The sequence below is a fragment of the Triturus cristatus genome, chromosome 3_2, assembly GCF_964204655.1.
Source record: "Triturus cristatus chromosome 3_2, aTriCri1.1, whole genome shotgun sequence".
In the NCBI taxonomy this organism is placed as follows: Eukaryota; Metazoa; Chordata; class Amphibia; order Caudata; family Salamandridae; genus Triturus; species Triturus cristatus.
Genome location: NC_140584.1, coordinates 368,435,832 through 368,460,956, shown reverse-complemented (window position 1 = coordinate 368,460,956; position 25,125 = coordinate 368,435,832). Strand labels below are relative to the sequence as shown.

Genomic DNA, 25,125 nt, shown 5'->3' with positions numbered 1-25,125 from the left:
CCCCTGTTGCTCTCTACTGAGGCCCCTGGCCGCCTCCGCGACGAGGGCCCTATAGGCCGCCTGCTTGAGGTGCAGAACATGCAACTTGGCGTCTGTTACCCCGCTCCCCAGGTCACCCTCCAGTTCCGCAATTTCGGCCTCCACCCGGGTTACCTCCTCCCGCTCGCGCCTCCGGGCATGGGAGATAGAGGAGAGGGCCTCCCCTCTGAGAACTACCTTAAAAGCCTCCCACAGGGAGATGGCCGAAGGGACAGACCCCACATTCTCATCAAAGTATCGCTGTAAGGATTTGATCAAGTCGGCACGAATAGTGGGGTCACGCAAGTACCAAGCATTGATTGGAGCCACCCTGCCCTCCCCCCTAGGGAAGACATCGAGATGTAACAGTACTGGGGAGTGATCTGAAATGCCCCGCGCCAGATGGCACACCTCTCCCACCCTCCCAGCATAGGCCGCCGGGACAAGGATGTAATCAAGCCGCGAGAGGCTACCATGGGCACCCGAGTGGAAGGTGTATTGCCGCTGTGCGGGATGCTTTAGTCGCCAGCAATCCACCAGGCCCAGAGTATCTAAAAGGCCGGACAGCCAGGCCTGTGCCCGGGGGAGGTCCCTAGGGGGATGGCGATCCGTGGACCGAGAAACTACCGCATTAAAGTCCCCCCCAACCACCAGCAGGCCACCCGGGAGGTCCAGGAGGAGGCGCCCCAAATCCGCAAATGTAGTAGATTGTAACCCAGGCGGGACGTACACTGATATAAAAACAAACACTCTACCCTCCATTCTACCCACCAGAACAGTGTAGCGTCCCCTCTCATCATGGCGCACCTCATCAATCTCCAACGGGAGCGAGTTCTTAATCATGATACCCACCCCCCGCGAGCCCGAGGTAAAGCCCGAGTGGGCCACCAAACGATAGCCTCGCCGATTCATGGCATGAAAGGAGTTACCTATAAGGTGTGTCTCCTGCAGGAAGATAACATCTGGTGAGATACGTTTCAGGTACTGCAGGACCACACCACGCTTAATCCTGTCCCCCAGGCCGTTAACATTCCATGACAACACAGTCAAATCCCTACCCCCCATCATACGTAGAAGCAATCAGTCGTCCCCCACAGAGCATCTCGAGAGCAACAATACAGTAAAGGGCTTGCCTTGCGGTGCAAACAAACAACACACCCCCCCCACCCCCCCATCCCAACAGAACTCCCCCCTCCCTGCACCCCTGCATGAGCCCAGACAGCCCGCCCAAAGTGCAGTGTGCCTGTCGCCCCATAGATGAAAACTAACTAGTCCCCCAGAGGAGGAGGGAAGCCCCCAACAGACCCCACACGACCTCCATCGGAGGGGAACCTAAACGATCAGTAAATGGTAAAGGAATGTTGTCCAGAGCAAGGCCTATTCTTCACCCCTCAGTTCTGATCCGGCGGGCCCTCCCCGCCAACCGCACCCCCCCCACCCCCTCGGCCCCGATCTCCAGGCAGAGTGTCCAACCAGTCCCCAGCCGCCTCGGGTCGGTCAAAAAAGTGCGTGCGTCCATCCACCTCCACCCTTAGCTTAGCTGGAAAAAGCATTGAGTACTTAAGGTTCAGGTCCCGTAGGCGACGTTTGACTCCGAGAAAACTCAATCTCAGTTTTTGGACCGCCGGAGTAAAGTCTGGGTAGAAATGCACATCCATGTTATCAAGCTTGACCGGTCCCTGTTGCCTGGAGGTCTGCAGGATAGCGTCTCTGTCCCGAAAATTAAAAATCCGGGCAATGAGAGGCCGCGGCGGGGCACCGGCCTTAGGTCTGCCCCCAGGGACCCGGTGAGCACGTTCCACCGCAAAAAGCTTACTCAGCCCCCGGGGCTGGAGATGGGTAAGGATCAATTCTTCCACAAAAAGATCTGCCGCCTCCGCCTCTCGTCCCTCCGGCACTCCCACAATGCGAACGTTATTCCTCCGGGCCCGACCCTCGGAATCCTCCAGTCGCCGGTCCATCAGGGCGCTCGCCTGGCCAAGCCGGCGCACCTCCTTTTGGAGGGCCACCACGTCCGTCGTGAGGCTCGTTGTGGTGTGGGCCAGGGAATCGACCCGGTCGTTGGTTTTGGACAAGTCAGCCCTCACAAGGCTAACATCCACCAGGACCGAGTCTATCTTTTGCGCTAGGGTGTCGAAGCGCTGGTCCACCGAGGCCTTCATCTCTGCGATGGCGCCCATGACGTCCCGGAGGGTCAGATCCACCGGTTGAGCAGATGCCTCCGTCGGGCCCGCCGGGGATGTGCGCGATGTCTCCGGAGATCCCTTCTGGAGGGTGTAGCGGTCCATACTGTTGGATTGAGGCGCCGGGCCGCGGCGGGTCGTCTTCACCTTCGCCCGGTCGCCATCTTGTTTGGTGGACATGCCTGCTCTCCCACCGTCGTGCCAATCTCCTCGAAAGGGCCGATAAACCAGTTCACGGGTTCCGGGGGGGGGGGAGGGCGACCACTGGGCCGCGGGACGACTTGCGGCCGGCGGGTCAGCCGGGCACCTGGACAAGGCCACACCACCGCACCCCGCTCCGCAACCCTACCTCGCTTGAGGGCAAGGAGAGCGCAAAAGCGAAAGTGAAAGCACGGGATACGCGAGTCGCCCAGCCCTTCCCGCCGCTGTTGTTCGCTTTGTCCCCGGATCGCCCCACTACTCCAATCCGGGGGGCCAGCGCGGAGAAGGCCGCAACCTTCAATCGGTGCTCCCACCGGTGTCCGGGGTCCGATTCGAAAAGGAAAAACGGATGGCGCCTCAGCTCGGGTTCACCGATGCAGTCCCCTCAACAAGGACAGGATATAGCCAGGATTAATTCAGGAGGTCGTGGTGGTCCTCGGGAGCCTCGCACCTACGCGGCCATCTTGGTTGCGCGCTAGGCTCCTCCTCTCCAAGATTCTTTTCTTGATAGGGAGCCAATGAAGAACTCGCAGATGGGGAGACATCGGTGTTCTTATTCGGCAGGTTTAGAAGTGAACGGGCGCAGCATTTTGGACTACTTGAAGTTTGCCCAGCAGCTGTTCAGGTGATCCAAAGCATAAGGGCATTGCTATAATCTAGTCCAGAGGTTATCAAAGTCTGAATCACCAGCTTCTTTGCTGAGAAAGACAAAAAGTGCAAACATTTTCTAAAGGTACGTAATACACCACAGCAAGTGCCAACTACCGATCAAATTTGAGGTTTAAAGTAGGCCTGGACGGTAAATTCCGTTCTGCTCGCGGAATTTGCGGAATGTGGGTAATTTCGCGTTCCGCAGAGAACGCAGAATTGCCCAAAATTCTGCATTCTGCGGCTTCGTGGAATTTTTTGCTTGTTCGCTTTCTCAAAATGCGTGTTCGCAAGATATTTCCCCCCGAGCACGCAAACAGCGATCGCGAACAGGAAAAAAGCATTGCGAACAAGCAATTCCACGTGTTCGCGGAATTTCTGCGTGTTCGCAGAGATTTTTTACCGTTTCGCGGAGCTTTGCGTAGCGAGACTACGCAAATTCCGCCCACCCATAGTTTAAAGACACATTATCATCAGATTTTATCCCTAGGTATTAAACTGAGTCCTATTGTAAGCCTGGAGGGGAGGTATCATCAGGCCAAAAGGTTTTCCAGAATTCAGGCGTGGCACTACCCAAAAACATAATTTCCATTTTATCCACATTGAACTTGGTCATCCACTGAAATAAAGTAGTCAGGTTTTAATCTGAACTCCTGGCAACTCTTCTCCCTTGCCACATGAAAGCAGCAGCTGAGTATCATCAGCGTGTGATATAGTTTTTGCCTCAAGGACGTCAGCAATCTGGGCCCAAGGAGTGAGCTACAGATTAAATAAGGTGGGACTTAATGCCAAGCCCTGGGGAATTCCCACTGTCAGTTCATATGGTTTTGAGGAGAAACGAGGAATCCAGATTTGTTGGTTTTGACCTGCCAGAAAGGAAGCAAGCCAGTCCAAAGCTAGTCCTGTTACATCAATAGCCTAGAGAAACGTTAGAAGTCTTGAGTGGGAGAATGTATCAAAGGTGGATGATAGAGTTAACATTATCAGCACCACCTTTTCCCCACTATCTAGAATGCCTTTAATTTGTTGACCATTGTTGACGACTTTCTTTTCATGTCTGATTTCCCTTTTGTGGCTTTTAAGAGAGGAAGGGTTTATTCAAGATGCATTCCCGTGTCCTTCCTTGCCACTTCTGATACTGCCTCTTCCACTTTTCTCCAGTTTAATGCTTCACTCCTTTTCCCCCCAAACCCCTCTTTACTCCTTGAATCCCCCTTCAGATGTACTTTTTTTACTGAATAAAATCCCTTACACCCACTTAGCTCCTTTTTCAACTCCCCTACTCTCACTCCTGCTTCACTCCATTTTTTCAAACCCCTTACTCCCCTTACCACCTTACTCCGATTTGTTAAACAAAGCCTTTACTCCCAATCCAATCTAACTTTACTTTCTTTTTTTTTTTAAACCTTAACTTCCCCTCCTGCTTTACCTCCATTATTTTTACAAACCCCCTCCAACCTCTTTCCCACTTTACTCGCTTTTGTAAACCCCTTACTTCCCATCCCACTTTACTTCAAGACTAACCCCCCCTTTGTCCCACTCCAGCTTTACTATCATTTTTGAAACCCTTACCCCCTCCATCTTTACTCACATGTTAACAGTCACCTTACAACAAATCCAGCTTTACTCACACCCTCTCCCACTTTACTCCCTTTAACAAATCCTTTACATCCTCTCCCACTTTACTCCCTTCAACAAACCCCTTACTATTTCCCCTTCAACCCCTTCCCCATATTGTACGCCCACTTTTCTGTTACCACCTCACCCTCCTGTCATTTCAAATAAACAGTTGCAATTTTCATGGAAACATTTTCTTGGAAAAGGTATCCCGTCTGTGATCCGGGCACTACGGGAGACTCGTCCTCCGTGCCCTTCAAGATGGCGGCGGCGGAGGCCCGTCCTGAGGACGGAAGCGCTCTAGTCCTCCCGGCCGGCGCGGAGCTGACGTCATGCGCCGGGACAAGAGAAACGCGGACGGACGAGGAGAGAGGGCCAGCGAGGGACGGAGGAGAACGCGGAGCAGACCCAGGGAGAATCGAGGCTAGCAGGCAGGAGCGAGGGAGCACCGGAGAGGAAGAGAAGAGACGCCGTGGGTTTCCAGCAGACACCGCTCTAGTGTCCAGTCGTCCCAGGGAGAGCCAGGACGCCGAGACACCCCATGCTACAGTCCTGGAGGACTGTAGCTTCAGGTCAGTGCCTTTCCTGACTTACTTGAAGCGCTTAACGGGGAGGGGGAAAGCCAGGGGAACACCAGAAACGGGGCACTAGCCAGGACCGACCCGTCCCTCACAACTTCCCCACCCTTACAAACCGTGGTGATAGAAAAGCAGGTGGTGGGCTTGTCACATCCAAGGAGAGACCTATTACTGACGGGAGGTTGTTCTTTTGTTTCCTTTGTCTCCCGGGGACGCCACCTTTTCCCAGAGAAACCTAAGAAGCTGACGTAAAGCGAGTAGGAGAGGAACCGGAGGAAGCGACCACCGGACCTGGGGCATCGTTCAGTTTCCTTTCTGGAGGACTTTAGTTTTCATTTCTTTGTTAAATCCCGACTGAATAAGAGGTCTTTAGCTGCCTCTGTTTGAACATTGTCTTCTCCTTTAATAAACTACGCCCAAATAAATCTAGTGGTCCCTACAGTCCGTCCTTAACTACAATCAGCAAGGGTCAGTTACAGGTCCTGGGAGGGGGACCAGAACACACCGTCATTTTAACTTTTCTCTAACATGACGTTTTGTAAGCTTGTTTTCATCAAGCTGACTTTCTTCAGTTTAAAAAGCTTTCAAAATAACAGTTTACTTTAAATTACACCACTGATGTGTGTGAAGAGCAGGTCTGGGTCACAATATAAAAATGGGTTATTTACACAAATATTTACTGTAATCAGGGGTTTAATCTTGTGAAGAGGTCTGGTTAGGTGCGGATCACAGTTTTAGACTGGGTGGCTTTCACAATTTCAATCATCTGGGATTTATGCTTCAGCAAGAAAATCAGATATGGAATGTTTGTCTGGACGCTGTGCCCCTTTTGAGAGTTGAGAAAGTTGAGTTTGAGACTTGTTTTCCACAGTAATGAATAATGTATATCCGGTCCCCAAGGCCTTACATTCTGGAGACTAAGAATGAGGCCAATTTCAAGTACTTCCAAGAGTGTTTTATTTGAGAAGATCCTCAACTGAATGATGGTTTGAAAAGAGGACAAGAGTCAATCTGGAAATAGAGCCATTGGCTCGTTCAGGCAGAAGGAGAAAGCGGATTGTTTTCATTGCCTTTGTTAGCTAATGTAATTCTTTGGCAGGCTGCTTCATTGTCTGGTAGTTATTTGAGCAAAGTAAGATGTAGAGATTCTTCATCACTCATCTGTGTCTTAGTTGAAGCGGCATCTTTGCCTGGTATTTGAGTGCCTTGTAAAGGTACTTGTGGAGATGAAGGCGCTGCAAATGACTGATAAATGTATTTTCTTATATAATATATTTAGAAACAGTTCTTAAACTACAGTAGCCATGACAACTTAGTAGGACAATTCATAACCAGAGCTGAACAGGTCCAAAGAATCATGTATGTTGTAATTGAAAGAGCCATTGATGAAGGAGTGTAAAGAAGAACCTGAAATTCCCATTATTCTTTTTAAATAAAAGGTTGAAAATCACTGGTCTGGGCATAAGAATGTTAGTCAAAAAACAGGAGGGCTCCGGCCCATATCTGGAGATGGAGAATAGGTAGTCTGCTAAAAGTAGATAAGCCCCCAATCCAAATGTGATGATATACGTATGTTATTCAACAAAAAAGTTAGAGACTGCGGATTCCATCTCGCTCACATCAGTGCTAAATAACTCATGACAAATAAAACAAAATTAAATATGAAAGATTAACCTGCTTGCCTAAATCATGAATGCTAATTGACTAGGAAGTATGAGGTAAACTGTTAGTAATTAGTCCTCAAATGAAACATCTCTTTCCAGATCTGGTGGCGATTTGAATTTCTCTACTTCCATTTTTAGGTTGAGCCTAGCGCAGCGCGCAAGCACTGCTCTACGAGAGGGCCTCTTGGAATCACTCCAGACTGCCAAGAGACTTCTCCGTGTGGGTCGGACTCCTCCCACACATTCCATTGGCCTTTGCGTGTGGCTTTCAATAATGAACGCATGCAAATGGCCAAACGTGGGTGCATGTCCCACATTTTCAATAAAGGTTCCCTCCCATGGCATTTGGGTCTCGGGAGCGAACAGAGGCGCGCAGCCTGGCAGCTGCATTCCTTGTGTGTCACGTTACCGTGCTTTCTCTTTCGCTTGCTAATGTTTTACGATAATGACCTCGGGGCACGCTTAGAGAGCTTGCATTTTCCAGCAAAGATAAAGTATTTCTGTTGATTATTAGGTGCTGCTGTTGAGCACCAGAAACCACCAGCTCATATTAAGCACTGCACTTTCCCTATGTTTAAAACACCACTACATAATGTAAAGCATGGTAACCCACATTATATATTGGTTTCACTATTGAAACACGGCGCACAACCCATGTAGATATGGAGGGGATGTGTTTTAAAGAAAAAAACTTCTGGCTCCAGTCGCACTCCCAATGCTTAATTTGTAACCTTACAACTGCCTGGGCTTTTATTAGGCAGCAGCTTCAGACAACATACTTCTTTTTTTAGCCTGCCTAACAGGCAGCACACAACTTGTGTTAATGGGAAGTGAATGTGCTTTCAAGGACAAAACTTCTAACTGTACGAGCTCGGAAACCAGGTTCCATTCTCAAATGTTGCTCAATAGGGTGTGATTTTGGACAAAGCATATAATTTCCCTACAGGCAGTAAAAGTACAGGTGTCTTGGACTGTAGATAAAGTATTTCTGTTGAAGTTCCCAAATGCGAGACCTATTGGCTATGCCAATGCTTGTTTCTTCAGAAAGCTCAGTGCACTCCCAGGCAGCCCCACACATGATATATTTGTTCCAGGATTATGGAGGGAAATTTGCTGAGCCTCAGGAAAAAGGGAGTAAATAGGCCTGAGCAACCTCAGAAAACCATGATCATGTTTGGCGATGTTGTGCCGAATGAGAAAACCAATTTGGCATGGTTAGGAACGTAAGAGATGTAAAATGATGTTGAGTACCATAGAGCCCCTACCGCTTTCGACTTGGTGCATTCTCTTCAAGAGATACTCATGATCATGTGTGGACTGGGATTTCCAGATGAAAAAGGGTGAGAGTGGAGGGCCATCATCTGACCAGTACTGACAGTCATCATCAACTTGGTGACCTTACACAGTACATCCTTCATGTACAGTCACATGGTAGATGGAGGCAAAGTTTAATTTTCTTTTCGCCAGTTTCCAATGGTAAAACTATTTAACCTGTCCTTTCAAAAAGCTAGACACATTGAAAGCCCAAAGCATCAAAAAGGTGGAATTGCCAGAGAAGCAAAGCCATGCATTTTTAATGACAGGTGGAAAGTGGGAGGGTAAGAAGAATGCAAACTGGGTATGGATAATAGGAGACGTACAAGTGGAGGATGTGCACAGGTACATGGAGGGTGGGATCAGGTACATAGAGGGATACAGGAGCATGCAAGTAAAAACAAGCTGGAAAGCAGCGAGAGTCACCAAAGTATTAACTATATCTAGTGAAAATGTGAGTGCAAAAATATTTTAAAGGTTAGCCCATTTCCTTCCAGTCTTCCAAATAGTAGATAATAAAAATAAAAATATACATGTTCAAATCTCTTGGTTGGTAGAAGCAATCTTATAAATCGGCTGTTTTTTTCCCTTTCACTTTAAAGGCCACAAATACCTTTCATTTAAAACAACTCTAGGAGTGAAATAAAAGAAATGAAGCTTCATGTAGATTACTGTTGTGAATGGAAGTTAGTTTCTAAAAAACTGAATATTGCAGTGATGCAATAAGAAAGTGGGTAATAGTACTGGAGACCTAACGGAATAAGAACTCGCAAAGCCAATAGTCCCCATTACCTCCGTCCATCCCACAGTGCACAGCTAGTGGCTTTTCACATGCTTCAGTATTAACTTTGAAAATGGCCATCTTGAAACAGTAAATGAATAATAAAGTATACAAAACCTCTAAAATGTCACTAGTGTGTCAGCACTCATACATGCATGGCTGCTAGTGCACCGGTGTCCATCTCTGGTTTTTCTGTTATACTTAATTATTATTTCACCATTGCAGAATGCACAACCCCCATTTTAAAATTGTAAATTAAGAATAAACATGATGCCACACACTTGGAAAGGGGTGAGAGGCCACCTAGCAGTGTGCAGTTGCTGGCTTTAGCCAAAAACATATAGTAAACAAAAAAAAAGACAAGGGACTGGGAAGGGGCCGGAGCGGACCAGATGGGAAAGAGCTACCAGACAAGGAGAGAAAAGAGTTCACATTAAAAGTTTGCCAGATCTCTGCTTTGATGTCTACTCTAAATGAGCAACTAGAGAAAACACAAATGGATTTCATTAAAAAAAAGTATTATTAAAGGCAGAAATGTGTTCTCATAAGCAAGCAAAAAGCTCTCATGAAATAAAATTTTAAAAATCCCTCATATCAGCAAAGACAGCATACAACTCTTTCAATGAGAAATGATGTAAAGTGTGTAAAGCGGCGATGTTCCAGGGTAGTGGCAAACACAATAGGGATGAAAGCCATAGAATAAGGAGCAGAGCACTGAGACAAACAAGAAAGCCATCCAATCCTCAACAAGGGGCTGTCCCAAAGCCTAATCTTTGTATGGTTCTAGTGCATAATAGATCATGTACCATACAGAGCTAAAGCTGTCTGTTAGCGGGACCTGAAAAGTAAGCCAAAGGCAAAAGGAAGCAAACTGACTCGGGCCTGCAGAAAAACATCAACGTATCTTTAGAAAAATGAGGCTGCAATATTTTTGGAATCAAGGCCATGGTATTATTTTTTCCTTGAGTGAAAGAGGGCTAAATCATTCCAAATTAACAAGACTGTTACCAGTATTTGATTAATTTAGGCCCCAGTTTCTTGATGCACGGTACATAAAATTCTTCCATTCAAGTACACAAGCTCGACCTTCGATAGCTCTTGAAAACAAAACATTTCAGACCTTCACAATGGCATTCCATAAACATGAAGAGTACTGGTAATTAAACCAAATGTCAGCCTAGCACACACACCTGTACTGCTGGCCACTGGAATTGCTCGCCACTGGTACTGAAACATTTTCTTTCCTTTGAATGCTTGTTGCTGCAAAAAATACATAAACTGTTTTAAGAGGAATACTAATGATACTTAAAAATAATTCAAAACCCTAAACATCTGATGTGTGCCAAGCGTTTCGATCGAAAGATTATTACAAGGCAACATTGCTATGGTTTTCACTCTATAGGCCAGTACTCATTTAAAAGAAAATAATTATCCTTTTCACAAAGATACTGCTGGTAGAAAGACAACGTTCATGGTGCTCACCTTCCAGTGTCCAATGTAACGTCCTTGGCCTCAGTCTTGGTTCTCTTATGATCCAAGTCTGAAGTTCAACGTTTGAATACAATAATCATTCATGGAATGGAGCCCTGCAGAACTTTAAAGGGTGCAAGTACAACCTTAAACCAGTTATGCACTATTCCAGGTAACCCCTGTATGTTACTTAAGACAGTGATTAAATGCACACACATGATAGTAGCCACGTGGACAGTTCCGCATTAGTTGAAGCACAGTTGTCTAAAAAGGACCTTTTGCACGCATGGTATTCACATAGTTCATCCGGGTTACGTTGACATGATAGCCTGGAAAAATTACTCTAGTTCTTGTGCAGAAGGAAAACAAGGTAATCTCAAACTCTTCAGATTTTTACAAACATCTAAAGAGGAAGCTATGTGGGCATGTATGTTCAACCAAAGAGGATACTGAGGTGGGCTAGGAAGTTCACAGGAACCATCCATACACCATTAACTGGTATAAGCTTATGCTTCTAGAGTCTTGCAACCAACAACCATTAATGTGCCCTGGTTTTGGTTCAAACTTCAACCGATTTATTTAGCTGGCAACCCAGTTAGCAGGGAGTCGGGGACAAGGCCACCCAACACCTTGTTTTGGAACAACACATGCTTTTTGATTTAAAATCCAATGACTGTGTGCAGCTTTTCCATAACAAACAACTGCAGAGAGAGAAGAAATTAGAGCTAAAGCTAAACAGCATGCAGTACACATCTGCGCATAGTAAATAGCGCTCATCTCTAGCTGACATTTACGAAACCATATTTTGTTATTTTTTTTACATCTTTCATAATAAACCTCAAAGTATTTTTCCTTATTATAACTACTGCTAATAGTAACAATGTTTTTCAAACTTGGTTACAGCTATGATAGTTAAGCAAAGAAAGATAAAGTACTAACCGCTTGTCCTGGATTCTGAGATGCCCCCGTGGCGCCATTCAATAGCCACTGTAGATTCTCTTCACCAACCACTATGCTGGACTGTAAGATGGTAGTATTCGGAGATGGCGTAATCGTTATAGTGGGATTTGTTGTAAGAACTGTGCTTGTGCCAAGAGGCAATGTCTGGACCCGGGATGGTTGCTGCTCAGTGGTACTGGCTGCTGTGGGGATACTGGTTCCAGCAGCCACTGAAAGCCCATGCGCGACGGGCTGTGGCGTCTGGGTTTGCTGGATGCACTCTTCATGGTTTGCTAAAAACGGTGGGCTGAGCGGAGCAGGCACTTCAGAAGGCTGTGAAACAGTCAAGGAATGGTCAAGCCCAGCAGGTGGTAAAGTCACAACAGCACTGGACATCAAAGGAAGAGTAGACACCGATGCTGGCAACGCCAGTGAAGCAGAAGGTGAAACATTCGGGATCGTCAAAGCTGGTGTATCACCCACAGAAGGCTGTATGGCAGGCTCTGACTTTGCATCACAGCTAAAACTTCTGAGCAGTACAGCTGCAACAAAAAACGAAGAATACTATAAACAAAACTGGCTTAATTTCAAGATTCCAATCTCTTTTTTGTGTCCTCATATCACCCACCATGCCATCTGCAAGACTCAGGCCTTTTTACCTTTGATGTCTGGACCACGGCCTGCCGCATTCACATTAGGCCAACCGCACCTACCGAGCCCACTGGCAAGTCCCCCAGAGTGGCGCCTGGGTGTAATCACTGGCCCTCTTATACTATTAATTCTGTACCCATAATTGCACTCCATCTGATGAAATCGGCCCATATTTTGCTCGCGCCACCAGGCACAGCCTCCAGACTTTAGCCTCAATATACTTTTCAAAATGTATGTAATATAGATGGTGAGCAAAGAATCACATTACCCGAGACAGAAACTTAAATCTATGAAATTTCATAAACAATTTCCTCATTTAACAGATAACTTAATACACGTCTAATTACTAGTAATAAATAGTCGGAAGACGATAAGGAGCATGTCTCTAGTAGAAGACAAAGCCACCGTCGTGTTGAGAAAACACGCCTGGATGACAATCAACAGCTATACAACTATTAGCCCACAACCGTACTTCGGCGTAGGCTACCCCAGGACCTTCAATTGAATTTCCTGAAACATTAATTAGGAAAACTGCCAGCCATTCAACATCTACCACCATGGCTGAGGGGGCAAATGCCTTCATATTGCCGCCTATGCGGCAAAGGAGTTGAAAATATGGTACACCTAATATACCAACCTGACTGGGGAAAGATCTTGCCTGCTCAAACACCAATTTAACCAGCGTGGGATCCATACTAATAGTCTGTTTTAATCCAGACGACCCAGAGATGAACTGCTAGCTAGTATAATTTCTAGCATTGATAGATGAGAAACTGACAGATGCAGGAAAGTCTATAGGAAAGTCTCTTGATGCCCCAGCTTAACGGGAAAAGCACACAAACACACTGTAATTGCAAGTGCATTTTTGCTCACACATGAAGATAAACTATCAATAAATGCTTTAAGAGTGAACAGCTAACAGTGAGGACATCGGGCTTAACGGCCCCCGTAACTCGTGCAATAGCTTATTATTATTTTATTTATTCCCCCTTTTGAATCTGTTTTAATCAATCTGTTTTATTCACTTGCGAGAAAAGAGCACTTTTTACTTACAAAGTGTATTGATTTTAATTAACTTTATACAATAAAGATTACTTACAAACTTAGTGATAGTGCAGGTCAGGGGCACACCATCATGATGCCACAGTGCATGAAAAGAAAGTCACTTCTCAAAAAATGCACCACTAGAGAGCAACCAAGATCCTATCGCTGGTGTAGGCTTTAGAGCAGAGCGACCGCTGCCACCACACGGGCCACAAGCTCGAGGGGTGCTGCACTTTAAAATATCTTAAGGAGGTAAAGACACCGGCTGCAAAGATATCTGTACACCCAGCAACTTTCAGAGGATAACAACGACAGGATGATTAAATCCGGTGGTTATTGCACTAGCTGGAGAGATCTGTGTTTTGTCTAGTGACGGTTTTGACTCAAAGTAGCATAGAGGTTTAATGTACCTGCTGCCAAGCACAAGGGTTAACATGGTGATTAAAGATTTGTATTTTATGTGCTTAGCTCAGTAAGTTACTACGTATGTCATGGAGACCCTTTTGCTGTTTACAGTTCATACGTTACAATCCTTAAAACATGGCACAGTGAGATATGGATCGACATTGAGGCGCTGCATGCAAAATGAAAATGTCTAGAACCTTTTTTCTCTATCACTCCTTATTCTGAGATTGCTAAAAAAGGGACCCTTTGGGTAATAACAGTCTTATTTGTACAGACAACCTAAACCTCTGAATTATGTTTTAAATCAGAGTTCCTCCAGACCAAGCTCTCTTAACATATAATGCCTACCAGTATGGATGCCATGTAACACCTACACCTTGAAGCCCTTACTGTCTTAGGTAGCATATCGTATTTGTTGATTTAAACTCTGCATGACGCATGTTCGGTGTATTTGTGTGTGTGATTTAAAGTGCTCTGACACCCTGAACTGGCATGAGTAGCGCTTTGAATTAAATTAAATAAAGTGAGGGATGGTTATGGAAAGATGAGGGGCACCATTGGAGGGTGGTAGCGAGGGATCCTGTGGAGAAGAAGAAGGTCATTGGGGTTTGCCAACAAAGACTGTCGTACCGGGCACCACCAGCGCTACATCAAGGCCCCCTTAAAGAAAGGACCACAGAAACTGTCCTCGACTACAGTTGTATTATGTACTCACATCACAATAGTAAGTATCAAGCTATTCTTTAAATCCTAACAATTTTTTAATAATTAGTTTTTTCTTTTAAGCCCGACAGAAATAGGAATTTCATAGCCATAGTGTCTGTATAAATTCGATATACTGAAAGCCTTATTAATGTAGAAGGTTTCCAATAAACTTTACATTTGTATCCTTGCTTGGCTTTAATTTGCTAAAGTTTCCCACAATATAGCAAGAAGACAAGCATAATTCAAAGCTAGAAAAATGCAGTAACTGTAAGACGAAGTATCTGCTAATACAATTGGTTTCCCATTTAATGGCTTTCCTGAATTTTTGGCTTTGCCAATGGCTTTTGCAGATGCTGTAGCGTACTGTGAAAAAGAAAGCAAAGCTTCTTTGCTTAAGTGGAACAGCATCAGCAACTCCCCTGACCATAAATACACTTATAATTTGACGTTCCAAGATGGTGGATGGTAATTTTGGTATTGTAAATTGCCTAAAAGTGCATTTAAGAGAACCGACTGTTGCCTTAGCAAATTAAAGTTTTGGGCTCAACAAAATAGATTTTTTTTTAAAGAACACGATGGGGAGACAGTGTGCTCAATGGAGGGGAGGGGAGATGTAATCAATGCAGCAGGAGAAGATGAGGGAGATTTGATAAATAAATAAAATAGAGCTGGACAAGGGGTGGCAATGGATGCACTGGGTCAGTGGGAAGAAACAAAGAGAACAGCGGTGGGGAAAATCTAAGGGGGGGGGGGGGGGGGAAGAAGCATATGAGTGAGAGAACAAAAAAACAAGTGCATTCATGTAGTGTTGAAAGAAAAACGTAGTTCCCTGAATATAAGCAGTAGAAAGAGACAGGTCATCCAGTCAATAAAATGGTAAATAAGCGACGTTCCAGGAGGGACAACACAAGAAGATGAAGCAAAGATATCAAATAAAAAGCAAGCAAATTATATCAACAATTGAGTCAACGAATGGTAAGCAACTGGTTGACGAAAGCCCTCTATACATATTGAGTACACAATAGGCCTTCAACACCAGTAAGTTAATAGCTGTTTGTAGGTGAGACCTAAAACTGGCTGATGAAAAGGTAAAGTAGTGATAAAATATTAGCTTAAGTTTCACAGAAAATTCTAGAATCTTGTGGGTAATCATGCAGTTGACATATTTACGTTCATAGAGAACTTTTCCAGAAGACCACTTCACTTCATAATCAAAGCATATGTCCGCATATGGATCATAATAAAATTGTCAATTGTAGGCACTGTTAATATATACATCTCAGGCACAAATACTGAGTAGGATTCATTAACCAATGCTGAAAATCACCTGCAGGTTCCCGAAGGTTTTATAAGAATCAGACACGATATCTGAGGGGTCGCTTCACCCAATTTTCTTGTGGCATACTTCACCCGCCCCCACCCAAGTAGGTCAATGCCACTTCAGTGGATTCAACCATAAAGGGAGTTCTTAGATATTATGTTATACAGGACAACATTCAGTGGTCCAGTTGTAGTTTCAAAATATCTAAGGTTACACCCAGAATGAGGCAGAGGGACCCCCTGAACTATCCATTATGAGAGGTTTTACAAGAGACACTGGTACTTAAGAGATTCTAAAGACCTGCACTCTCAAACCCAACATCAACCCTAGTCCATGTAGTGATACCAAATAGCTTAAAAGAATATGCCAACATACATACTGTTCACTTAGGACTACACCAAAGAGATCACTCCATGCAGGATAATATTTTCGAACCTCAGGCTTCAAATGAAGAGATTAGAAACCAAGTTCGGATTCACTGGGTCAAACTAACCGAGAATTACATGTAAAAGTAAAATCCTGTATCTTCAGTGATCCAAGAAATGTAAGAACATCTTTCTGAAAAACAATGCTTGTACGATTGGACACACCACAATGTTTTGTTTGTAAATTTGCATATTTGGGTTTCGACTAATGAAAAGTACAAAGTTACTAACCTACTGAAGACTTAATGTTGTTCTTAGAGGCAAAGATTACATGATGGGTGATCATGTAGATGAAGGATTAGGTAGAGGAAATTACTTATTCTGAAGCTGTAAATAATACGAATGGGGTTGTAATCAGGATTACCCGAAAGTGTACCTACACTATTAGATTGTTAAGCAATTTATAGGAAATGTGAGTTTGGTCCTCTAAGTGATGGAATAGTAGAGATTCCATTCTTTAATATATATTATCCTAATGATGACTTTCCAGAACTCTGGATAAATGACAAAAAGAAAATGTTGTCCACACCCCATTCTGATACAATTGTGGCAGGAGGAGACTTTAATTTGGTACTGGATCCTATTGTCAATAGATGGAGTAAGTGCAAATCCTCCCTACTCAGAGACCATAAACAATTTTTGACTGATGTGTGATTTAATGGTGTTAAAGTCTCTTTGAAGATGTTACATCCCATTGATCAAGAGTCTAGTAGTTTCCCCACCAGTCGTACTCAAGGTTAGACTACAAGCTGATGAAATCAAGATCTTCTACACGATGTTCAGATTGCACAAACTAAGCCTATATTTATTTCAGACCACACATGCATCAGACTGAATTCAAATCTCTCCTGCCAATGCAATATGTCGGTCTTGGAAACTTAATTACTGGACAACCCATTGGATGCTGAAGAACACAGCTCCCTTCTTTCAAAAGAATTTTGGGAGAAAACTAATTTTAAATGAGTTGTGATGCCATGAAGGCTTTAATAAGAGGAAACTACGAGTGCGTTGACAAAAAGGAAAAGAACAGGTGTTAAGATGTGTTGATGGTAATATTAGAAGATAAGAACAGATGTTTGTTACTTACAGAGACACTGACATTTTCTTGCAGTTCAAATCGCTAAAGTATGAATACAAGAAGACCTTATTTAAGAGGGTTGGTAAAATAGTCCAATATTAAATGACCAGAACTCTTGGGGGGGAAGGGTAGGGAATGAATCAGGATACATATTGGCCTACTGCCTGAAATGAAACAAACTCAGGCCTCATGGGGAGATATTGGGGACAAAAAAGGGGATAACCCAAAACAAGAATGAGGCTAGAGTGCAAATATTAAAATATTTCTATGTCACATTAAAAGCCTCTTTGCCAACAATAAAGCCGGATCAGCAAATTTCAATATCACCTTGGAACCTTGTGGCCGTGGATAGAGACCCAGAAGACACTGTATTGGTGTATCCCATTGATTCAAGCCCGTAACATCCGATAAGGCCAATGCTACTCCTGCCCAGTACTGAGATAAATGGGGACAAGTCCAGAGCATATGTAAGAACAGGGAAGTGGAATTCCTACAGCCCGACGCCCAGGACATATTGTTTGGGGTCAAGAGCAACACGTTTTCATGTGTATTTTGTCCTTGGGACAAGTTGGCCCTACCCCCTGCAGCACAAACCCTTTGGCTGACAGTTTGCAGTACCATATTATGGATCAGGTAAGGGCACTGTCTGCAGTTAAGGTAATATTTTTGCCCATCTGTTAATGCTGTTCAAACTTGTATTTATGGTTAGTTAATTGAAAGCCTTTATTGTTAGGGTGAGCTCTCCAAGTAAATGCTGTAAGCTCCGACTGCACTACTGACAGAGGTTCCAGCATAAAAATGTGTACACACATTTTCAAAGTTTAGCAATATGAGGCTATGTATAATGCTCCCAGAATGCTCTCGGATTGGATGCAAATATTTGCAAAAGCTTGAAAGCAAGATTGATGATTCTTTGCTTTCAAAATAAAATGTTCATAAAAAATGAAAGCAGGAAAAAAAACATTTTGCTAAACCACTGTAAAATTTCAGGTACCATTTCTTTGCAGCATCATTTAGTAACATGTGTTTATGCATACAAGTATTTCCCAAAAATATTCATAATGGAAAATATCAGTGTAACCAGTTTCAATAAGATTTTGGAGAACAAAAATAAACAAGCATTGGTAAAGCCAGCAGGTCTGAAATTGGTGGTCAGGTTTTTTAATTTTGTCAATGAGAGACTTGTTTTGGTACGGTTTTTGTAAAGCCTGATTGGTGTGGGAGCTGCCGGGCGCTCATCTTATAACAAACATTGGCAAAAGCAAAAATAGTTTTTTGGGCTCAAAAAGCACACAGTGCCACAGTAGTTACTGGCACTGAACAACACTACTTTGTGTCCTTGTGAAAAAGCAGAATGCTGTCACTCGCAGTGAAGCCGGCCGATACAGAGAGAGAGACTGAATTTTACTAAAACACAAAAGGTCACTGTCAACACTACACCAAATTAGGGGCCCAATTATTAAACAAAGACTCAAAGGTGCACCCATGGTATATGTCCTTGCATTAAGTGCAGCTACGGCTTTCGTGAATTCCCAAGAATTTATAGAAGTAGGACAAGAAATAGTACTCATAGAAAATATTTGTAAACTGCATTTTAGCATGAGCAAATCTGCATGTGTAGATTTCTCATGCGAAAATTTGAGTGTTTGCAAGTTCACTTTCCCTCCAAACACTTTTTTCCCAATTCTGGAAGAAGGTTTACGTCTGCCATTGTCAGGAGTACATTTCCAACATTTCTCAGTATGGGTTGTTGAAAACCCTTAAAACATGCAAGTTAGTAGGTTTGCACAGACTCAAAAGTGTATTCTAACCCTGGAACTATTGCTTACCAGTACCTTCAGCCCCAGTACGTAGATCTGCGGAAACGTGGCAACATAAGGGGATTGCATGTATTCAAACACTACTATGGTATGAGCCCTGGCATAATCAGAGAGACTATATCAGAGCTCTTATATAATGAGATTGCTGCCATAATTTGTCGCTGCACTACATGGCACCAAAGGGGCAAGTTGATTTTTTTTACAGGACAAGTAGATTTATGAAGCAACCTGCCCCATGAGCAAGTAGATGTTTTATTAAGTTACACACCCCTGAAGAAGTCGGTCTCTCGAGCCTTACATCGGGGACAGCTGGAGGAGGTGGTGGGGAACATCTTCACTAGCCAATGTGGTGTCAGATACATCATGTGCAGAATAGAAAACTGGATACATTTAAATCTAGAACTGCGGGAGATGCATTTGGGATATTCAAGTATACATGCCCAGTCTTAATCCAGGATTTCTAGAATTAGGTCTGGTTCTCAAACCTGCTTTAAAGGAGTCAGCAACACTTCCAGGTGTGCCCGAAGCCCACAACAGAGCCAGTGAAAAAGATGTCTCCCACTGCCCATAGTGTTAATCTCCACGATCAATTACAAGAGGATCAAATTTGCTCAGTCAACAATTTGGTCTCTCTCACAGTCAGCTATATCCCTCTTTCAAGCACTGAGCAGATCAACAAGAAGCGGAACAGAGCTATGTGAGCCTTTTAGCAGCAGTCTAGCGGAGACCTGCGCAGCACCATTCAATACTAAAGTGTGCCAAACCACTAATGGAATGGGGAGTATCCCGAACACTCAGTGGATCCAGATCAAGCGGACCAAGAGAACGATAAATCGTATCCTAACGTCTCTCTGCCACAAATCGGAGGATAACACTTTGCAGTTACTCCTACGGCAGGAAAAAGTCCAACTAAAGAAGTTGAAGTGGGTTGCCAACAGATCAAGAGAAGAAGAGGTTTGGGTAAAGTTCTTTGTGACATAAAGCACAATGACAGTGTTAGATTCTGGGGGACAATTAACAGGACCGCCTGCAACTCTCATGGGGTGTTACCTCCTACATCTCTGAAGAGGTCTGGGTAAGGTACCTTGGGACCAACTTTCACCAGGAATGCACCGTATAAAAGACAGGCCCAGAAACAAAAAAGCACTTAACAGAAAGCCTCCAAGCCACTTTACGAGAAGCAGGTAACTCCTTGGCACCCCTAGCATTAGATGAAGTGAGACATGCTATCTTCCTTCAGCAGCCGATATTACATCAATTAGATGGCAAATCAGCAAGGGCAGGAAGGAGGGGGCTCCTGGGCCCAATGGGGTCCCCCCCCGGCAATATACAAACAGAATGCAGAACTTTGGGTGGAAGCATTGAACCCACTCTTTTCCGAAATTAGGCTATTTGGCGCAATCCAGCTCTCTTGGAGGGTCTCCATAATATCTCCAATATTTAATAAGCATTGGCATAGCCAATAGGTCTCGCCTTTGGGAACTTATAAGTGTTTAGCCAGAGATATTGACTTTACCTATGTCTTTAAGCTGTGCTGTACAGAAGTTTGCAGCATGCTGAAAAGTTATAATAAAGAAGTGTCAGAAGCATTTTTGTTACCTTAGATATGACCCAAAAAAGCATATGTACAACTAAAAGACTATATTAAAAAAGAATTAAAAATAATGTCTTGAGTTTTTTTGTCCTTTCAATGCTGGCAACTTGTAGCTGCCTGTCCCAGTGGTTGCTTGTTGTGTTTTTTTTGGTTATGGGAGGCATAAATAACAGGAGGGTGAAGGTCAATCAGTGAGAGTGAGTGAGAGAGTCAGTCAGTCAGTCAGTGTGAGTGAGAGAGTTAGTCGGTCATTGAGAGAGTGAGAGTCAGTGAGAGAGTCAGTCAGTGAGAGTGAGTCAGTGAGAGTGAAAGAGAGTGAGTCAGTCAGTGAGTGAAAGAGAGTGAGTCAGTGAGATAGTCAGTCAGTGAGTCAGTCTTTAAGCGAGAGTCAGTCTTTTAGCGAGAGTTAGTCAGTCAGTGAGAGAGTGTCAGTCAGTGAAAAGAGTCAGTCAGTGAGAGAGAGTCCATGAGAGTCCGTGAGAGTCAGTCAGTGAGAGAGAGTGAGTCACTCATTCAGAGTGAGTCACTCAGTGAGAAAGAGTGGGAGAGTGAGTCTGTGAGAGGGAGTGTGAGAGTGTCTGTGAGACTCTGAGTGTCTGTGAAAGTCTGTGAGTGTCTGTGAGAGTGTCTGTGAAAGTCTGTGAGTGTGTGTGAGTCTGAGAGAGTGTCTGTGAGTCTTTGAGAGAGTGTCTGTGAGAGAGTGTCTGTGAGAGAGTGTCTGTGAGAGAGTGTCTGTGAGAGAGTGTCTGTGAGAGAGTGTCTGTGAGAGTGTCTGTGAGAGAGAGTGTCTGTGAGAGAGAGTGTCTGTGAGAGAGAGTGTCTGTGAGAGAGTGTCTGAGAGGGTCTGAGAGCGAGTGTCTGAGAGAGTGTCAGAGAAACAGTGTCTGAGAGAGTGTCTGAGAGAGTGTCTGTGAGAGTGTCTGTGAGAGTGTCTTCGAGAGAGTGTCTGTGTGAGAGTCTGTGAGAGAGTGTCTGTGAGAGAGTGTCTGAGAGAGTCTGTGAGAGAGTGTATGTGAGAGTGTCTGTGAGTCTGTCTGTGAGAGAGTGTCTGAGAGAGAGTGTCTGAGAGAGAGTGTGTCTGAGAGAGAGTGTCTGTGTGAGAGTGAGTGTCTGTGAGAGAGAGTGTCTGTGAGAGAGAGTGTCTGTGAGAGAGAGTGTCTGTGAGAGAGAGTGTCTGTGAGAGAGAGTGTCTGTGAGAGAGAGTGTCTGAGAGAGACAGTGTCTGAGAGAGACAGTGTCTGAGAGAGACAGTGTCTGAGATAGACAGTGTCTGAGATAGACAGTGTCTGTGAGAGTCTCTGAGAGTGAGTCTGTGAGAGAGAGTCTGTGAGAGAGAGTCTGTGAGAGAGAGTCTGTGAGAGAGAGTCTGCGAGAGAGAGTCTGCGAGAGAGAGTCTGCGAGAGAGAGTCTGCGAGAGAGAGTCTGCGAGAGAGTCTGTGAGAGAGTCTGTGAGAGAGAGTCTGAGAGAGAGTGTCTGAGAGAGAGTGTCTGTGAGAGAGTGTCTGTGAGAGAGTGTCTGTGAGAGAGTGTCTGTGAGAGAGTGTCTGTGAGAGAGACCGTGTCTGAGAGAGACCGTGTCTGAGAGAGACCGTGTCTGAGAGAGACCGTGTCTGAGAGAGACCGTGTCTGAGAGAGACCGTGTCTGAGAGAGACCGTGTCTGAGAGAGACCGTGTCTGAGAGAGACCGTGTCTGAGAGAGAGACCGTGTCTGAGAGAGAGACCGTGTCTGAGAGAGAGACCGTGTTTGAGAGAGAGACCGTGTCTGAGAGAGAGTGTCTGAGAGAGAGTGTCTGAGAGTCTGTGAGAGAGTCTGTGAGAGAGTCTGTGAGAGAGTCTGTGAGAGAGTCTGTGAGAGAGAGTGTCTGTGAGAGTGTCTGTGAGAGTGTCTGTGAGAGTGTCTGTGAGAGTGTCTGTGAGAGTGTCTGTGAGAGTGTCTGTGAGAGTGTCTGTGAGAGTGTCTGTGAGAGTGTCTGTGAGAGTGTCTGTGAGAGTGTCTGTGAGAGTGTCTGTGAGAGTGTCTGTGAGAATGTGAGAGAATGCATTATTAGTGAGTGACATTCGTATAGAGTGCTGGATAGTTTGAAAGCAAACCTCGGAGGGTCTGATTGGGCGGATAAGAACCACAGGAGTACGAGTTCAAGAGAGCGTTAAGTTGTGTGAAAACGGGACCAGCTGTATTGAGGTGTGACTGGTGCGGCCGCACTGGGCGCTGACCTAGAGGTGGGCACTGACCTTAGCGGGGAGCTGGTTTAGAGATAAAGTGGTATTTAAAAGCACCTGGTGCAGAGTTCTTTGTGCGTCCAGCTTTCAGGCATCAATACAAAAGTCATGATAACTCTTGTAAGAGAGAGAGGAGTTTTATGCAGTGGCAGTTTTGACTCACCATAAATTAGCGCAAAGGGTTAACATGCCTGCTGCAAAGGACAGATATGTGTTTTATGTGGATAGATAAGTGGATTACTAAAACCAGCCTTTACCAGCGCTTTAAAACCAAGTGAAATGTATTTGAGAGAGAGAGCTATGTAGAGGTGATGGGAACTTTGCAGGGTGGAAATCCGAGGAGAAGAAGGAAGTCATATTGGGGAGGGGGTGGGGGGGGGCAAATAAGACTGTCGCACCAGGCACCACCAGCGCTAAAAGCACCTCTGCAAGTGTCTGCAAGTACACCAGTATCAGGCTTGATCACTCATAGACAGACTGCATGGGTGACGTGTAGACCATGTACATGACCAATGCATCACACGGCATCGTGCAATCACACACTGCCCTCGCCATACTTAAAGTCAAATTAACATAACATGCTGATGCACGTGCACCACTCACATGGCTCGAGCTGAAAGCAACCAATCAAATTATACAACAATGCCCCCTGCAGCCAATGCAGACCCCATTCAGTACGAAGCTTATGGATTTCTGTGGCATATATAGGAGACTCAAGGGCCCTCATCCTATTCTGCGGGGGTGGGGGGAGGGGACAGGGTGAGGCAACATTTCGTATTACGTAACCATGGTGGTTTCATCGATCTTTGTGACTTATATGGACCCGTGATAAATTAAGAATTAACTTTTTTTTTTTTAAACCCGGCCTTCAGGTGATACAGTGCTACATTATACAACACACAACAATATTATGCACACAACATTCTACACACATAGCAGCATGCAGATGTCTCGTGGCTGTACGTCTACTCTACAGGTGAGAATATGCGTGATGGTTAAAATGTTTCCTAAAATAGCACTCAAAATGTACGCATCCAGTTTGTATGAATTTCGGGGCATTCCTAAAAAGAATACTAATGGACTGTGCCATGCTGTTGGCGCAGGGCACAGCGTTCCCATGGATAACATGGATGCCACTGTTCACGTAGACAACATACGAACTGCGAGGAGGCAGCAAGTGTTGCATTTTGCATGGGTTTCCGTTGACAGCAAGGGATCCGTTTCCATTTAGCATTCGGGAAGCACGTCAGAAACAAGCAACTCGTCACCAGCTTTTTTTCTTCAGTATGTGTGCTGTGAGGTCTTACACAGGACAGGGAAGCGCTACACAAAAGTTGACAACATAACACGACTTAACATATCCGCAAACTGGCATGCTGTAGATAACAAGGCACAAAATATGTAAACAGAAAAAGTCCATCTTCCCAACTTCTCACACTGCCACGTTATCAGCTGTATAACTACTAGCTCATAACACAAGCATTGGCCGCGCGGCTGTAAAAGTAACGCAGCGCGGCTGCGAAATGAAATTTAAAAAAAAAACGCGAGTGGTGCCGCGAGTTGTGCGCATGCGTGACGGGAAAAAGTGCTGTGCACGTCGCGCGCGCTTTTGCGCGAATAGCAAGCTGATGGCCGGCCTGGGTAGCACTTTTAAACGACCTACAAAATTTCTCGCAAGAGCAGCGCATGCGCTGACTCTAGCGAGACCTAAAAATGGCGACAAATCCTTACCAAAAAACGACCGCCTAGATGCACGCATAGACAATGAGGCAAAATATTTTGCAGGAACACTATTAGTGGGACCCTCGATGTGGGCTACAGAGAAGTCGATAATTGCACTCAATCAAACAAGATTCTAAACGTCCTCTGGCACAATAACAATCATCCTGGCTAAGTCACTGCTAATTGACAAGGCAAAACCACTTAAATTGCCATTACATCTATGCTTAATTGACTTCAAAGCAGCCTTCGACCACATGAATCATGATAGACTTTGGAGCAAATTGGCAAACTGGGGGATCCCTCATACTGTGTTGGGCCTGCTAATCACTCTCCACACAGATACTTGGGTACAGGTCAAGATAGGTGATGTCTCATTTTTGTCAAGATGTATACCATCAAGTAAGGGGATCAAGCAGGGGTGCGTCTTGGCACTGAACCTTTTCACCCTCTTTTTGGCAGACCTGACACAGGCAGTTAATGCCTGCAACTCTCATGCTCCAAGGCTAGGAGGCTTACTGCTGTCAAGCTTCTGCTATGCGGACAATGTAATCCTGGTTAGCCATACACAGGTCGGCTTGCAGTATCTTCTCACTACAATGCAAGCATAGTCTGAAGCAAATGGCCTAATGTCAATTTTGAGAAGACACGATCTATGACGATAGGATATGATCGCAGGAAACTCCTGGCTTGGTTCTGGGGCAACACACATATTCAATGAGCAACAGAA

General features: G+C 44.8%; 1 protein-coding gene across 1 annotated transcript in view; it reads right to left on the bottom strand.

Moving 5' to 3' along the window:
* MTF1 (metal regulatory transcription factor 1) overlaps nucleotides 1–25,125 on the bottom strand; it is a 210,048-nt gene that overhangs the window by 19,644 nt on the left and 165,279 nt on the right. Inside the window, exons 8-9 of the mRNA XM_085647879.1 lie at nucleotides 11,414–11,955; nucleotides 10,195–10,264 (exon numbers count right to left, since the gene is read on the bottom strand). Coding sequence (XP_085504005.1) covers nucleotides 10,195–10,264; nucleotides 11,414–11,955 — 612 coding nt within the window. The remainder of the gene's footprint in view (nucleotides 1–10,194; nucleotides 10,265–11,413; nucleotides 11,956–25,125) is intronic.